General features: G+C 39.7%; 1 protein-coding gene across 2 annotated transcripts in view; it reads right to left on the bottom strand.

Annotated features, from left to right (window-relative positions):
• Window positions 1-5974: 5974 nt before the first annotated feature.
• camk1b (calcium/calmodulin-dependent protein kinase Ib) overlaps window positions 5975-17459 on the bottom strand; it is a 36519-nt gene continuing 25034 nt past the window's right edge. For both annotated transcript variants that reach the window (XM_056395760.1, XM_056395752.1), the window contains 9 exons: window positions 13760-13834; window positions 12320-12458; window positions 11809-11935; window positions 11380-11455; window positions 11022-11134; window positions 10331-10409; window positions 9991-10078; window positions 9457-9586; window positions 5975-9354 (listed from right to left, as the gene is read on the bottom strand). In XM_056395760.1, coding sequence (XP_056251735.1) covers window positions 9257-9354; window positions 9457-9586; window positions 9991-10078; window positions 10331-10409; window positions 11022-11134; window positions 11380-11455; window positions 11809-11935; window positions 12320-12458; window positions 13760-13834 — 925 coding nt within the window. In that variant the 3' untranslated portion in view covers window positions 5975-9256. The remainder of the gene's footprint in view (window positions 9355-9456; window positions 9587-9990; window positions 10079-10330; window positions 10410-11021; window positions 11135-11379; window positions 11456-11808; window positions 11936-12319; window positions 12459-13759; window positions 13835-17459) is intronic.

The following is a 17459-nucleotide window of genomic DNA, read 5'->3' as shown; positions in this document are numbered from 1 at the left end:
TCACTTTTTTCACTCTGGGAAATATTTGTCATGTTCACAGTTCTTCACAAAAGACCACTTTGGGCTGGATATCACTTCAGTACTAAGAACTTCTTCTATTTTTCTCTTCTTTCCATCTCTCTTTGTCCCCCACTTGGCTAAAGGTACGTCCCCACCCCCCACCCCATCCCTATTATTTTTTCCTCGTCTGAGTTGCTGATGACATCCACAAGACAAGCAGGAGGAATTAAGTCCTTCAAGTGTTTGCTGTTAGCGCTGCCAAGCTGTTTTTATATCTCATGGTTAGACGATGGGGATGTAAGGTTTATGCTGCCATACTTTCCACCCCCGATGTTTACATAACCTTTTAGTGATTCTTCAGGAGTTGAGGGTTTTCTGTGTTTCATTTGGAGTTGCATTTGAATGTTTTTGCATAGTTTTAAGAGAGGCACATCAAATTGTGGGTTGTTTTTTTGTAAATTCACTAGCTGTATGGGTTACTGGTGACGGATGTTTACTATTTTCGATAAACACTGAGGCTTGTGAGTTGGTCAGTGCTTCATATCTGATGGTGAGCTGAATTATGATTGGATGAGCCATAACTAATTCACCATAACAAATGATGAGGAGATTTGGAAGTGGAGGAGGTCATTGATAGAGTTACAATTATGTAATGCAACCAAGTCGTAACTAACAGACAGGTCACCTATTGGCAGCTCTGTACAGTCCCTTTCACTCTGAAAATGAATAACATCATTTTTTCACCTTAGATTCCTCAGAAGAATCAATACTAAGTGTTAATATCTTAGTTAATATCAAAAACAGAAATGACTTAATATGGGGTGGAGCAGAGATATACTCAGTGTGTTATCGTTGTTGGTTATTATGAAAAGGTGTTTTGAAATCGATATTTTTGAAGTTCCATTTGACGTGACTCACTGGGCATGTCAGAGCAGATTTCATTTGCAGCTCTCTTGATCGACAGCACTCTTTGCACCTCGGTACAAACATCTCTTGTATAATTAACCTGAGCATATTATGTGTTTTAACATAGATTACTCCCTGAATAAAATAAATGCTGTATATGTATTAAAGGACAGGTGGATGAGGCTTGTGTAAATCAAAGATTTCTGTTGAGAATGGACCCCTGTCCAATAGATATACTGTTCAGTGGTAAAAATGAAAGAAGCTCTCTCATTTGTATGGCCATCCCAGTTTGAATAAAGGGTTTAGGGGCCAAGACATTAAGAAGAGGTTATTTTAAGCTTTTAATATGTAAAAAAGACTAAAAGTTAATGAAAGCATGAACTGAAACAGAAACTGTCCCGACTGGTGACCTGCTCAGTGACATTGACCCCCAGAGTGACTTCAGATGACCCAGAATTCCACTCTGTATCCTTTCTGATGTCCTCTTTGATCCATTGCCCCCACACAATCAGTCAAAGCCCATTTTAGATGTGCAAAGGTGTGGAAAAAACACTCTTTGATAATTTCCCCCTCCATGTATCCCGCCTCTTTTCATGTTTTCCTCCTGATAGTGTGTTTTCCTTTTCATCTCCCGTCATCTGATGGACAGAGTCGGGGTTAACCCCCAGCACAGGCCAGTGTCAGATGTATTACTAATGCAAGTAACATGGATGTCAAATTTCTGGTCTAGTTTGATCATAACTGCAGGCTGAATTTTCCCGAAAGTGGAAAATTTGTGGCTCTCCTTATGCTGGCAGATACTCTCCATCCCTCTTTTATTTTCTCTCCATCCTGTTTATTATTACCAATTGTGGTTTGCACAGTCATGCTTCTCATAAACTGCATTGTTTTGGCTTCAGTGTTCTGTGTTGATGCTCCAACAACAAGTATTCAGACCATGTATTGAGATCTCTGAAAATCTTTTTGGATTTGAACAGATTCAGATTCAGATTTATGACCCAGCCTCTGAATCTTTGCAGAAAAACACTTTCAAGTCGTCCCTCCCACCAACTTCTGCTGAAATGAGTCATTCACAAACTGCACGTCACTCATCTCCAGGGCACAAAGAGGAGGGTGATCTCACCGTATAGTTTAAGTCTGTTGCCCTCTGCTCTGCTCCAGCACCTCGGGGACTTTGACTTGCTCAAACTCAAACGACCTGGTTTTACTCCTAAAACAATGTGAGGCCACATGACGGAGGAGAAATGGAACTGGAAAATCTTTTTGCATTAATGATTTTTGCCTGTTTTTCCATGTTTAGATCCAAAATAAATATTCAGCCAGGATGCTCTGAGCTATCTGACACTGCATCCAAAACAAATGCACAACTGAGATACAAGGAAAAGATCTCAGTGATTAGCTAAAGAGGGGAATATGACTTGATATGTGTGTGTGTGTGTGTGTGTGTGTGTGTGTGCACGTGTGTGTGTGTGTGTGTGTGTGTGTGTGTGTCCGTGTGTGTGTGTGTCCGTGTTTATTTGGTGTTTTTTCCACAAAGCCACTATAAATCTCTCGCTACAACTATTTGTTAGTCAAGCTCTCAGGCTGCATGCCACAGTGTATATTTTGGCCTGTTCAACACACAGCCTGTAAGATGTGAGTCGTTGTGGAGAGAGAGAGAGAGTCATGTAGTCATGTTAAAAATAAAACCAAAGCTTAACACACCATTTAAAGCTTCTGCTGAACCTCAAATTCTTTCAAAAAACTGAAACACGCACACGTCTTTTTTTTTTTTTCCCCCTGAGCCTTTATGTCATATGGCCTTACACGCTCTTTGTGCAGTGACCGCTTGATGAAATTTAACGTTGGACGTCCTCCTGAATGAAAATGAACAGCATATCTGAGTAGACATAGCGTGTCATTTCATTTGTTAGCATCTGCACCATGGAGGTCATGTTTTCATTTATCTATTTGTCTGTTTCTGCTCAGATTTCGCTGAAGCTTGTGTTAAGTTGAGCCATCGGCGGAGGAGGAACTGATTAGATTTTGGTGGAGATGCTTTCTAACTAAATGGTCATGTAAACCATTTAGCCATTTAGACTGTAAAGAACTTTTTACTCATCAACTTTTTTACAATGTGCAAAAGCTAAATTTTTTTTTCTTCACCATGTTGCACATAACAAAACATTATTCGTTTGTTGTTTGACATTCCTTATTTGCTATTCTTCTATGCACCATTTAACACAATTTGCCACAATTATTTTAATGCATTGTTCAATTGCAACCATCTGTTCAACCATGCCCGTATGACCTGTGTGTGGTACATACGTGTAACATTTCCTACTAAACATAACTGGCAAAATACATAAGCCCAATTTTTTGGTGGTAGGGTTGACAGAACACAGACCCTGCATAATTTTACTTATCCAGTAATTGGTACTTCAGAACCATGATGAATTTATATAATTCACTTGAGATGATGCTCAGTTAATCCTTGTGCAAACCATAATTGATCCAGGATTTAGGTAATAGTTAGTTTACTGTTTTTTTTAATTGCACAATTTTCCATCTCTTCTCAAATATCCTCAGGGACCAGTCTACAACAGATTCACCAAATATTTACTTCACCTCTTGACTGGTACAGTGTGGAAAAAGAGTGAAAAGCTCACACAGCATGTAGAAACTCCCCCTACTCACACATGTTGAAGGACAACATGGACGTAATGGGCACAGAAATCTCTTGAGAGCACTGACAGATATTAGCACAATAAAGTCCTGCTGACAGACAGGGGGGCAGTGTGTGTGTGCTTACTGTGCACACGATACATTTCGTTTCAAACCTTCAAACCATGAGGTAAAGAAGGTGACCTTGAAAAATAAAGGTCTATAAAAAAAAAAGAGTTTTGATTTGTTATGTACTTTGCCTTGAAAAATACCATTGCAATCTCATATACAGCTTGTCTGTCATTTGCATTGTATCTTATCAGTTATCTTCATTATTACTGGAGTGGGACTTTATGCCAGATACTGCAGGTCACCTTGGAAAAGATGGACAAAGTTTTGTGGACCTGTGGGGAAACTTACTGAGACCAGCAGTGCTTTTGGTCATCGGGCCACAAATCACAAATTTGGTCCACAATGAAATATTTACCTGTCTGGTGGATTGTCATGAAATTCTGTACAGACATTCATGGTCCCAAGACGATGAGTCCTAAGGACTTCAGTGAACGCCTGACCTTTTCTCTATCACCAATGTGAGGTTGACATTTGTGGTTTCAAATCAAATGACTCAGCTGTTGGATCGATGTGCCTGGTAAACATATTTACAAATTACACAAATATGTTAACCTCCCCCCAACAAGAGGATTGAAAACAGCTCTTTACCCCGCTCAAATCGTAGCGTTGTTTGCATCCAGCATTCGCAGCAGGTGTGCTACCAATTCTGATCCAACCATTTAATAAATCTTTGCAGACTTCCAAATCAGCAATTTGCTTTCAGTGCTCGTTAAAGGTTTAAATTACTGACACCACTCGGATAAATCAACTTGCAAACAACGAAGTTGAGTCAGTCATAACAGTGTGGTTCATTTTTGGCTCATTGCTGTATCAAGTCTCTATTTCACATTCCATTCAAGCATGGGCAACAGCACTCTGAACTCATGCTGCAAAGAGGACGTGGACTAAACACAATCTTCATCAGCGAGCTGCTGCTTTTGTTTTGGGGAGAAATTTAATCCAGGCATAAAGATATGTATGTTAGCCTTAAAATTGTAGGCCCGCTGTCTTCTGGTGTCATCCTTGGTTTAGTTGTACCATTCCACATGGTGCCAAGTTTCACCCTTGGCCATGTTTCACTTCATTTTTTCCACTCTCCCACATCTAAACACTGCCTGCATCTTTCAGCACCCTCTTCCTTGTGATTCATGCAATTTCTCTCCCATTATTTTGAATCAGTCCCTTGTTCCTGGTTTGACCACATAATTTTTACTCTGTCTACTGTCTCCTGAATGAGGTCGACCACCAGTCTCCCGCTCTCTCTCTCTCTCGGCTCTCTGGTCTCTTCTAGCGCAATGCTCCATGCAGCCAAACCACAAGCCTCAATTACCTAGCATTCCATTGGAGAGGACGAGAGAGGCCTCATGTAGCAGACTATGAAATTAACATTCATGACTAACCTCTTAAGCCACAAAACTATTTCATGAGATCAACAGTTGCAGAATTTCACCATTGAGAAAAGTATCACTGCTATTGTGTTTCTGTTTTCTGACAAAGGATGAGAGTGACTTTGAAACAAGAAAATCTGTCATGATACCAACAAAGACAAAATTCATTAACTACACTTTTGGTTAAGACCAGAATCCAATTTGACATTTATTTCATCACATGAAATGTTTTCACACCATAGAAATATATACTTTTGAAGAAAGCAGCATATCAAATGTGCACTTACAACAACAAAAAATAAAAAAACGAAATCAGCTAAAGCTAACTGGAGAAAACCACTGCTAGCCTTGATTTACGCTAAATTTACGAATTTTATTTTCTAGCGGTTTCCTGTAATTGCAATGTATGAATTTTGTTTTGTTGTTTGTTTGAGCTAACATCTCCAGTATGATATCCCACCTAGCCTATCTTAGCAGAGTAGCAGTAGCTTAATCTCAGCATTTGACGGGAGAGGAGCATGATCCGGTGTGGTAAATTACACATTTGAATTTTGTGCAATTGTCATTTCATATATATTTATATTCATTTATAGGTAATAATTATGGGTATAAAAAGCTGAGAGACACATTTTCTGTGTTGATACTGCAATTTCCTCTGTGTTCCCTGAAGTGTTTCTAAAGGACTATATTTTTTGTTGTGAAATAATATGTAAGACTTTAAGGCATGAAGGCATAAAATTAAGGCATTACATCCTCACTATGTGTTAGGATTTAGGAAAATACTGATTGCACTATTTCCTTGTTGTGCACAATAATGCTTGTGCTCGAAATGTTGTTTTTTTTTAGCATGAATTGTTAAATATGTGCATGACATAAATATAAGCTTACATATTGTATTTTTTTCTTTTACAAATGGACTCAGACAGTTCTATAATGCATAGACAAGGATTTTAATGTATGTTTCACTTACAAATCTGTTCCAAGCACAAGTCACTGGCTTTCACACTGAGCAGAAGTCACTTTTCGACAACCCATGATGCATTGCATCTGTGTATACAGTAGGTACTGTAGTACAGCATTTACTGAAAGGCAACATATTTATGGTACAAATACTCATTTGTACAACAAATCTTACCAGACATTGGTCATTCTCTACAAGTGGTTACTGAGCAATCAAAGGAGAAGCCTTCACACAAATCATCTCTTTCTTTTAGGCTGATGCATGACATGTACGTGCTGTAGAAATGATCACTTAATGCAAAAGCTGTAGCAATTTACGAAAACACCCTGTAGTTAAGCACCTTTGAGGGCAAGGTCAGTATGACTTCTTCATCTCAACTGTAATTCTAATGTCACCCTTGCATATTTTCCTACCAAGGTGGTTGAGTGGTGAGGTAATGGGATATGGTTATGTATTTCATAATCACTTGTTTCATTGCACTGGAATGTAAAAATCTTTAGTTTTCCATTTCCAGGTCCTTTGCCTTAGCAAAGAACAAAGCACCGAAAAACATTCAGACAATTTCTTTTATTTTGTTTGTTCATTATAACAAACTGTTCTCTTTCCATATTCCACTACCTTTTGCCTCGAAATACATTTTTCTCTTAGGGTTTGTGGAAAACATTTTTGAGTACTTTGGGGATAGGGTGCATTGAACCTACTGGAGAATCTGAGTTGTTTTGTATTATCAGGATATTAATTATGACATTATCAGCCTGCCAACAATAATAAGACTGTGGACGACGACTGCCTCCATGCTTCAGCTTTCCTGTGCTTGTCTGGCTGCCTCATTGTCACAGTAAATCATGATGTACAAACAATTCGCACTGCAAGATTCCTGAAAAAAATAATCATTCTTTTAACTACACTTTACAGTTTGGAGTCACCAGTTACATTACTGTTCAAATATACTACAAAGCCTACCCAATAGAGATGCAGAATAAAGCTCAAAATTACTTTTTGAAGCAGCACATTGAACTTGCTTTAACATGTTGAAACGTTATTACAGCTTTTGTTGCTCTTTGCTCATCCGCATGATGTTTTTAAGAGAATTTTGAACTTGTTTAAGAGTAAAAGTGACAAAAAAATTCTCCTTTCACCAGCACTCATCTCATGGCAACTGTAACATTATCACAAGTAGTGTACACACTATTCATTGTTAATTATGGGATTCACAAATGTCAAGCCACATCATGCAAACATACGTAATCAGTACCAAATCACATCAGTACCATATGTTTATACTGTTGTATCACAGAGAAAGAAAATGGTGATCCTTCCAAGGTTAGGATGGAGTGATTGGAGGGTGGATGAAGATAATGGAAGAGTCAAGCCTCTGTGGTTCTGTGACCCACCCAGGACAGTCCCTCTAACAGGCCCCAGAATAAAGTACAGAGGACTCAGACAACTGCACTTAAAGCTCCTCTACATCTGTTACTCGATCCACTAAAAACTTACAGCATAGGATTCTTTATAAAAGCGAATGAAAGAACCAGCTCTGCTGTGTGCGTGTTTGTCAACGCACACCTTTAAGTAGGATGAATGAAATAATAATAGAGTGCACTATCTGTATTCATCTGTGTAGAAAGTAAAGATGAAGTGAGTCAATCTGATGCATATTCACATGCTTTAATCCAGGTTCTTTGTAAACAGGCTGCATGTGGAGGAAATAGGCCTGTAAAAGAATGGAAAAAGAAAAGGACTGTAATGGTGGTACAAGTACAGAACATGGTGACGGATGCGTATCAAATTCTGGTCGACTTTTTTTTTTTTTTTTTTGCATTCACACAGCCTACCTAATCCTGCTAAATCAGCCTAGTCTTGAGCTAAGCACACTGATTGATGCTTTTTCAGGTTTGCAAGTTTGTTTGCTTTTTTGCACAAAATGTATTTAGATACATAAAACAGTTCTTTTATTGAGGGAGAAGGCAAAATCCTAGAAAATATTTCTGGAAAAAAAAAAATGTATTGATGCATTTTCTTTAAATAAATGATGCCCCTGGTGAAGCTCCCCAGAACAGTTTTCAAAATATTGTTGTTGCTTTACCCATTTCATAACGTAACTGTTTCTAAGTAGTTGTATGTGGTACTGTATGTGCGCAGGTCTCCCTTCAGAGATTACAGTACTTCATTTTGAGACAAAACGCATAAAACTTCATTTTAAAGCTGAAAATGTAATACATACAAAATATGAAGTTACAGAAAGAGTCTGTGCTGCAACAACTCTGCAGAAAAAGACAAAACATTTCAGAAGCTACCCCGAAAATAAACCCACCACACTATATATCCTAAAGGCACCTTAGACAAAGATATATCCCTGTGCTCAAGTGGCTGGGGAGGTTTGGGGTAGAAAAAAGGGGAAGCCTTTTACTTTCAAAAAGCCTAACCACTGCATTGAAACACTAGATCGCCACAGAAAAGGCTACATAGTAAATAGGTGGAGTTTTCATTGCATAAACTATTGTGTCACTGATTGTCTATAAGCACGACTTAAAGACATAGAATCCATATCTGTAAAATTACGAGATTTAACTCAGTTTCATTCCAAATACTGCAACATATGAAAATGCTCTACGCCTTTCGGCCTTGACAAACTTTGCACACAACACTCCGTCATTTGCATGGTGCTGCGATGCTGCATTTCTGCAACAAGGTATATTTTAAAGATAACAAAACATGCATGGGGAAAATTCTCTCCTGATCATGCGGATATTTGTTTCTGGATTTACACTCCAAAGTTTAACAGCAGGAGGTTAAAAAGACAACACAAAAATATATAAAACAGTAAACAATAAAACAAACAAAGAGACAGTTTGAATCAAAAATCAAGAATAAAAAGAGTGTCCAACAAGCTCTGTCCTGCTGCGGCAAAAACAATCCACCTGACAAGCTGGTGGAGGAGGTTGTCTTCCCCTCCTTTGTATCGTCTCCCCCCTTTCAACTCAACCCAAACTACCAGCCCAGTCTGTAAAAATTATCCACTCCGCTGCTTCATCAAGTCTCCCTCCTCCTTTTCATCCCATTTTATGTCTTCCTTCTCAGGCTGGACAGACTTGCTCCCCCTGCAGGTGAGAGGTTGGAATGACGCTGTATTCCTAACCAGATAATGGGGGATATGGTGCCTCTGGTTTCACCGAGGGGGTGGGGGGGGTTAAAATTGGAAAGTCACTGGGATTGATTAGACAGGTAATAGGAGCAGGTGCAGGCATCACACCCTGCTGGTCGGGTGGCAGCGGTAGGTGCAGTTGGACAGGGGATCCGCCCCGCCGTCGACATTCTGGGAGCATCCTCCCTCCGAACACGCCTCTGAGAGAAAGAGAGACATGAAAGATTTGCTATCAGTACTGCTGTGTGACATTATATTTACACTCCTCATATCTGTGTGTGTTAGATAAACAAATAACACACCTGCATCTTCCTCTGGCATCAGCAGATGACTTCGGCACGGGCTGGGCAGGGTGGGGTTGGGTCCTTCACTACTGGATCCCAGCTGGAGACGCCTCATGTGACGAACCACCGCTGTGGCGTTGAAGGCTTGCTGCAGAGAGAAGGCCACGGACACAACTGAACATCAGTCCCAGCAGAATCTCTACACTAGCTGACCAACTAGGGCCAACTGGGACTGGGACCGTAGCCTGAAGATTTGTGGTCATCCCACATGTTAAATGATTCAAAAAAGGTGTATTTTAAGGATAACAAAACATGCATGGGGATGTTCCACTCTTGAAAGTTAAAACAAACAAACAAAAAGGTTTAAACTTCCCAATTTCAGTAGCAAAGTAAAGCAAACATGCGATTCATGAAGTTCAGACCAAGACCAAACTTTTAACCGTGGCCAAACTTTATCTCCACATGTACTAAAAGGGAAATTAACAATGCAGGATACATTCTGCGTATAAGAAAAACAAAATGAAAACAAAATAAACTGGAAATCTGACTCACCTTCCACTTGCTTTTAGCAAAATTCTTTTTGATCTGAGCACTGACAGACTCGTGGATGTTCTTGTCCAGGGCAGTGTCCCCAGCAATCCTGACAAAGAAAGGAGTCAGGAAAAATGTGTGTGCAACAGATAGAAGTCATCATTGTACAAATACAGTAACACCACGATAAAAACAAAATTTCATTGGCACCAAGTTACTTTATTTTGCCAAGCTATATTTGTTTAATAGGCAAATCCAATCCATGAATATCATAATTTTAATCATAAATTTGTTCTTTGTGAGCTCTTTGTGAAATGTGAGTTTGTGACTGCACTATGATGGAGGGGTATAGGACCAGTACCAGGGGTGCTGCAGGGCCTGCTCGCAGGTGTAACGTATGTTGGGGTCTTTCTCCATCAGGTGGACTATAAAGTCTTTAGCTGTAATGAAAAAGAAAGATAAAAACTCATCATCAATTTAAGGCAACAGCAGCACCGAGTTGACACAGTCTACTTCATTCATGAACGCCCAGGCCGCAACCTCAGTTTAAGACTGGATACAGTTTATTAATGTAATAATATTTCAGTGTCTAAATGCTGAAAAACAAGATAAAACACATCTTGAGGTAATTCCCATATGCTGGAAAATTGGCCGCTGCATCAACTGCATAATTTGTCCCAAAGGCTGGAGAGAGCCTGAACCAGAGCAGGGAAACAAGGACCCAGGCAAAGAGCCAAGATTGGAAAAAAATCTGCATGGCTTGTGGGCTCAACACCTGCAAGGTGATCGGTAGGGAATCGACAAAATATTTACCGACTTGGAAAACCTCATTCTGTCGAAACATGAAAGAGCTTGAGGAAAAAAAACCCCAATTTTATCACTCATGTTCCTTGTTGTCACAGTGACCCTTTCTACAATATGCAGCTCACAAAAACATGTTCAGAAGTTTAGCCTAATAAACACATCTACGTATCTGTGCACATATGTCACATCTGCAATGTAAAGTCTGTTTCACGTCGACAGGAGAGGACCGAAGAAACCTGGACTGATACCTGAATCAGAGATATCGTCCCAGTACGGAGAATCAAACTCGTATTCTGCCTTCAGGATTTGTTCAAACAGTTTGGCATCATTCTCATCATAGAAGGGAGGGTAACCACACAACCTGAGACACACAGGAGAGGACAGGTGTCATGTTTCCACACACACATGCACGAGATTTCCTCCTAAGTGATTAGTAATACTAAAACTAATGTTTAGCATCCGGATGCAAAACATGGACACAATTACGACTGCATCATGATTGATTTGGAACAAAATAACGTTCATATAACTATTACAATATATTGTCAGGGCAGTATATCGTACGTACAATGTTAGGCTGGGCCAATGTCTTGAAAGTGTACTCACAGAATGTAGGCTATGACACCAATAGACCAGCAGTCCACTGCTTTACTGTAGGGTTTCTGAGCCAAGACTTCAGGGGCTGAAAGAATAAAGAGAAATAATTTGTGATGTGATGGCTGCTGATAGTCACCCTTTCCATATATCAGTTAGTATCGCTATACCTATTTAAACCTGTAAACCAACACCAGCATCAGTGTTTTAACAAATCAAACAAATCTGTAAAATGTCTATATGATATATTGAGTCTCTTCAAAGTTATGTCAGTAAAGAAATTGTTGTAAGAAAGCAATATCACATTCAGAGTTGTGTCATATAGTGCTAAATTGTCACTGTGCTAATACTGTGTGGTACAGTGTTTCCTGACATTTAAAGCTGATTAAATACAAACAGACTGTTTTTTTTTTATTTAAGACAGTAGCTTGACTTCTTTACCAACATATCCAGGTGTTCCACAGGCCGTCGACATCACACTGCCAGAGCCCTCGATCTTAGACAGACCAAAGTCACTGATCATGATTTTGGAGTCTTCGTCCATGCTGTAGTACAGCAGATTCTCTGGCTACAATGAGGAGGGACAAAACCCGGGGATTTAGATAAAGTAGTATCTTACAAAACCACGCCACGTCTCTCCTAAACATACGAATGCACAAACTCCTCCACAGCCACCACATACACACATGTAAGCACACAGTAATTACTAATCTTGCTAAAAGGATTATATGCTTGTGCAGACAGGATTACAAAGACAACAGTAAAGTCAACGTTTGTTTACTGTCAGCAAAGCTATTGTAGACTGGAAAATTACAGCTACTTAGAAAACATGTTTTCAGTCTGAGGGGGAAACAGGGTTTGTGAGTTCTGACTCATGCTCAGTCAGCACATGAACAGTGTGCCAATCCTATGCAGGCTAACTTTTCAATCATATCAATGACTCTCGTCTGACCTTGAGGTCACGGTGCACGATGCCCATGTCGTGGAGGTATTTGACAGCATCCAGAATCTGCTGAATGAGCTTACTGGCGTCTTTCTCTGTGTAGAAGCCCTTCTCTATGATGCGATCGAAGAGTTCCCCGCCAGACACCCTGCATGGAGAGGGAGAGATTTGTTTATGACAGCTAAGGACCAAATGAAGATTTGTTGGTTTGTTGAGGGAAGCAAAAAGAGGGGTAGTGAGAGAAATATTAAAATGGGGCACTGGGAGGATATTAACTTGAAAGTTTGCTTGAACAATAGGACAAAACACTTGGAGTGTTGTTAAAAAATCCAGACTCAAAGACAGAAAAGGTTTCTTTATTTACTCAAGCGTCTGCTTTAACACTGTAATAATGAAATGTTCTACATGTATATATCTCTAATAAACAACTGCATAAAGATGGAAATGTGGAGGTGTGAATGAAACCACAGGAAAGGGATGTGATCATGTCTGCTTGATATTAGACCAAGAGGCCACTAGATGGAGACATCACTCTGCGTACAGGATATCTGCTAACTGGGTGTGTTTCCTCGAGCTTCCAATACCAATCACACACACACACACACACACACACACACACACACACATACACACACACACACACCGAACTCACTAAACACACACATACACACACACACACACACACACACACACACACACACACACACACACACCGAACTCACTAAACACACACACACAGTTGATATTTTTAACATATCATGAACGAGGCACAGAATTCAGAGAAAAGGAAACGACAAGTGGACAGTTCCAGAGATGATTAAGAAAGAGGGAGAGAAGCAAAGGGATGTGGAAACCTTGAATCAGAGGGAACACTATTGTACTGCTGTTTTGAAAGGTCACACCAAAACTATTATGAGGGAACGCAATTGTATTGCAAGGTTTTGAAATCTATTGAAAAATAACTTGAGAAACACAAGCACTCAAGAAAAGAATTTCCCACTAGTCATTGCCTTTATAAATGTACACCCCTCCCTCTCTCTCTCTGATTTGCCAATGACTGTGATTAATGCATAAATGATTGATATTTTCAGGAGCCTTTCAGTGAATCGCGCTGGTGATCGTGAGCTGTCCTTTCTCTGGTTCTCTCTCGCTCTCTCTCTCTCTCTCTCTGACATTTCAGTAGTTGAGGTGGGTGGGAGGCTGACAGGCTGCAGGTGTGAGGGCAAACTCCCCACTGGTGCTCATGAGTAGGCATAGTACAGTCTTTTCTTGTGAGTGTGTGTGTGTGTGTGTGTGTGTGTGTGTGTGTGTTCATGCACATGCAAGTGTGATACAGAGTGCAGTTTATGGCATGTGACATGCAGTGCGTGGGAGAGCACAAGTAGGGAGTTTGAAACACACATCACACAAAGACAAGTAACACAAACCCACACGTATGTGAACACTCACAGTTGCATGACAAGGTAGAGGTGTGATTTACTCTCAAATATCTCTTCCAGAGATACAATGTTGGCGTGTTTAATCCTGTGAGGAGGGAGAACAGAGAAACAAGATGAGAAATGAAGCTGTTCATATTATTATTATTCTTAAAATACACAGACTTCTACCAGTCATTTAGCCATTAGTATTGACATTTTTGTTTGCAGGTAGCATAAAAAACTCTCCTGGGTGTCATTAGAATTACTTGTCTGGAGTTTGAAACCTTGTCCAGTAATTATGATTGGGACAATCAGTGTATGAACCCACCACGCAGCTGTTTACTGGCTGTAGAGGAGGCTACACTGTGCGGTGGCAAGCAGCTCCCCAATAGGCTGAACTCTGTGTTCTGCTGCCCCCTAAGACCCGTGGGTGCACTGACAGGGGTGAGAAGATGACTCACCAGATCAAGATTGGTGTTGTACTCCTTTGCTTGACCAGTTTGTACTTTTACCTGTATCATGACAAACCTCTGTCCCAGACACATGCTCTTAATTTCAATGTGGCACGTATAACGAAATGGGCCCAAGGTCACACAAAATTAACATTTTGACATTACAAACATTTTTTGTTTATTTATCATTTGCAGCTTTTCAACTTATTCAGAGGGACAGTGATGCATAATGAGCAGCTGATTTGTATTTCAGTTGGAAGCATTTTGCGAGGTTTGGTCTTCACTAGAGGAGATCTTTAAGTGTCGTCTTGCACCAGGAAACACAACAATTTTAGGATATGTGGGGACATAATTTCCGTTTAAACTGTTTAAAAAATATGGGTATTTAATGGTCATTTTAACTTCCAGCACCTTAAATGTAGACTTGTGTATTAAACCTCATGACTTTTAAGTATGAACCAAAACTTGTCCATAGGATTGAGTATTGAAAACAAAAACAAAAAAGGTATAGTAAAAAGTGTTTTATCGTATTTTATCGTATTCTATATCTATTTTATTTTATCATATCAAAACTCAGGTAACGTATCAGCATTGGTATCAAAAAATTTCAAATGATAAACAGCCCTAGATACATGTGTATGTGTGTGTGACGCCTTCGATACTCTCAGTTTAAAGGCAGCTTGTGGCGTCTTCTTGTAAACGAACAAAAGTTACATTCAGTGTCACTCACCAAAATGCATTTTCTTTCCCATGAAACATTTTCAAAGCTAATTTTTAGAAATATTTTAAATTGTACACTATTTTACATCCACATTTGTTTTGCTAGAGTAATTTTCTTCACTGTCTTCGATGATGCGTGGCTCTGTTTTTACTGCCACCAACAGTGGATCAGTGGAACGGCATGAAACCAACGACAGGATGTGAACCACGCCACTCGCTCACAGCATGTGTGTCCTCATGCACATTTACAATACAAACAAAATGGGAACTCAGTTGTAAAAACATTGCTTCTTCACACGACTATTGGTCAAGAACTCCACTGGGGGTTCTTTTAACTGCAACTTTTGTACTTCTCTGATTTTCTCTTTGAGCCCTCATCAAGCACCCTCTGTGTTAGTGTGTAACCAATTCATTTCATTTAGCCCAGTACCTAGATGCATTTGAAGGTTACTGAGTGACTTGGAGGCTGGTTTTACAGAGACAACACAAAGCACGTGTCTGAGATGTACTGGAGGTAACAGTGTATGTGTCAGCCTCAGCTCATGCTGGATTACAGCAATGACTCTTATCCAGATTGTAACTATGCATGGACACCTTCATTCATCTGCTTAGCTCAGTGCGGAAGGAGAGATGGACCCAGTGAAGGATGAATGATGGATTAAAGCTGCAGAGTGAGCGGACACGTGTGAACAGGTGTGAGCTCAAGTGTGCACTTTATCACACAATTATAGAAGGTCAGACACATTCAGTCAAGTTACTGCATTTAAGTTGGATTTCTGTGCAGGTGTGTTTGTGTGGGCGATGAAAACAGAAATGCTGGACACTGGTCATGGTGATTGTCAGAGTGCTGAAATGTCTTATGAAGGCTGGTGAGTCATTTGCCGACCTCTGTCAGCACCTGTGGGTCTCACGACGCATCAGAACATAGAAGTCAGCAAATTAGAGAACAGTATTGTCCACACAGTAACGGCTAAATCTGAGACGTGGGTGAATCTGGCAGATCTACTGATTCTTAAATCCATATTCTGTTGAGTTTCTCAAATAATGACGTATTTTATGCATTTCTTTAAGAACATTTTTTTTTATTTTAACAGCCTCAGGTAATCTTGCATCACTCCTTTTTGCATATTTGACCTTTTGTATTTTATTTGTTTTTCTTACAGCTGTGAAACAATCTTTTTTTTGTTTTTTTCCCCCCAGAGCAGTTAGTGGGCTTTGAATGAACGAATACCTCCTGCAATATCTGTAGGATCTTAAAGTTCCTGTGGTGGGAGAAGATTTTTCTCAGGTCAGAAGAGGTACATGCATTAAAGTGAAGAGAATCTGGTTTTCTCCAACAGAACTCTCCATTAAAAAACTGAACCAGGTTACATGATGTTTCAGGATTCAGGTTACTGCAGAAAGCGCTAATACGGTTACTAAGATGCATGTACATGTACACCACGTTACATACATTTTCAGGATATTGAGTAATAAATGCCCTCTGTTCCACAACTTCCTTCTTACGAGGCAAGTACCTCATCATACATGACTGTTGAGCAACAGAGTCAGTAAAAGTGGACATTTGGTGTTTTTAGGCCTGAAACATTGTGAGCAGTGGATGTGCGGTGAGAAACACACAATTACTTTGAGTCCAACATTACTTCAGATAGATCCACTTGACATTTCTAGCTCAAAAATATGTCTCAGTTATGTTATACAGCTACATTCATAAACCTTTTTTAGATTTCCAACAGAGCCGCCGCAGCAGCAGCTCCAGCATCTATTCTGACTGGCACGGCTACAGATGACTTAGCAGAGTGTGATTAGTCACTGTATTTGCACATGTCTGTCTTTGAGTAAATGTTTGGTCTAGATAAAATAGGAAGAGGATGAACAGCCAGATATCCAATGTGATGATATCACACGGCTACAGTGGTGGTATATCAAACTACCATCAGGCAGGGCAGCCATCTTACAAACAGCAATTAAAAGAGTGAAGAGGTGACTGTGTCCGATTAGGATCTCAACACAAATTGAGCCATTACTCACTAAACTGATAATAAATTCACTTTGTTTACATTGCCACAAATGCTTTAAACAGGTTGGAAACATTAAATAAACAATAATAAATTTACAACGAGAGACATTAAAGGAAAGTCAAGATGAAAAGTTTGTCTCTGGCCTCACAGGAAGGAACAAAGGATTGTTTCTTAGACAATAACATTTATGTGCGCCGGCTGTGTCCTGTGGTCAAAAACAAGAGAGGAGGGTTACTTCACGGTAAATCTTCAGTGTCGTACCGCTGTACGGTTAAAGTATTTATAGATAGAAAAGATACGAAAAGTAGACAGTGACACTAAGTTTAGTTTTACGGGAACAGTGCATTGTTGACACAAAGGTGGGATTTGATTTTTAACATTTACGCAACGACATGATCAGTTTAGTGTTCACAACGCTTCAATACTTCATTGTTAGTTGGGTTCGGCTGTTGTATTCAAACCTTTAACTGGACTGAGAAATCGAAACGGGGGGAATATATTTTCAATCCAATGATTTCATGACCTTCAAAACCAAAGA

This window comes from Seriola aureovittata, chromosome 2 (assembly GCF_021018895.1).
Source record: "Seriola aureovittata isolate HTS-2021-v1 ecotype China chromosome 2, ASM2101889v1, whole genome shotgun sequence".
NCBI lineage: Eukaryota > Metazoa > Chordata > Actinopteri > Carangiformes > Carangidae > Seriola > Seriola aureovittata.
The sequence above is the reverse complement of the archived record's forward strand: the minus strand, read 5'-3'. Positions and strand labels throughout refer to the sequence as shown.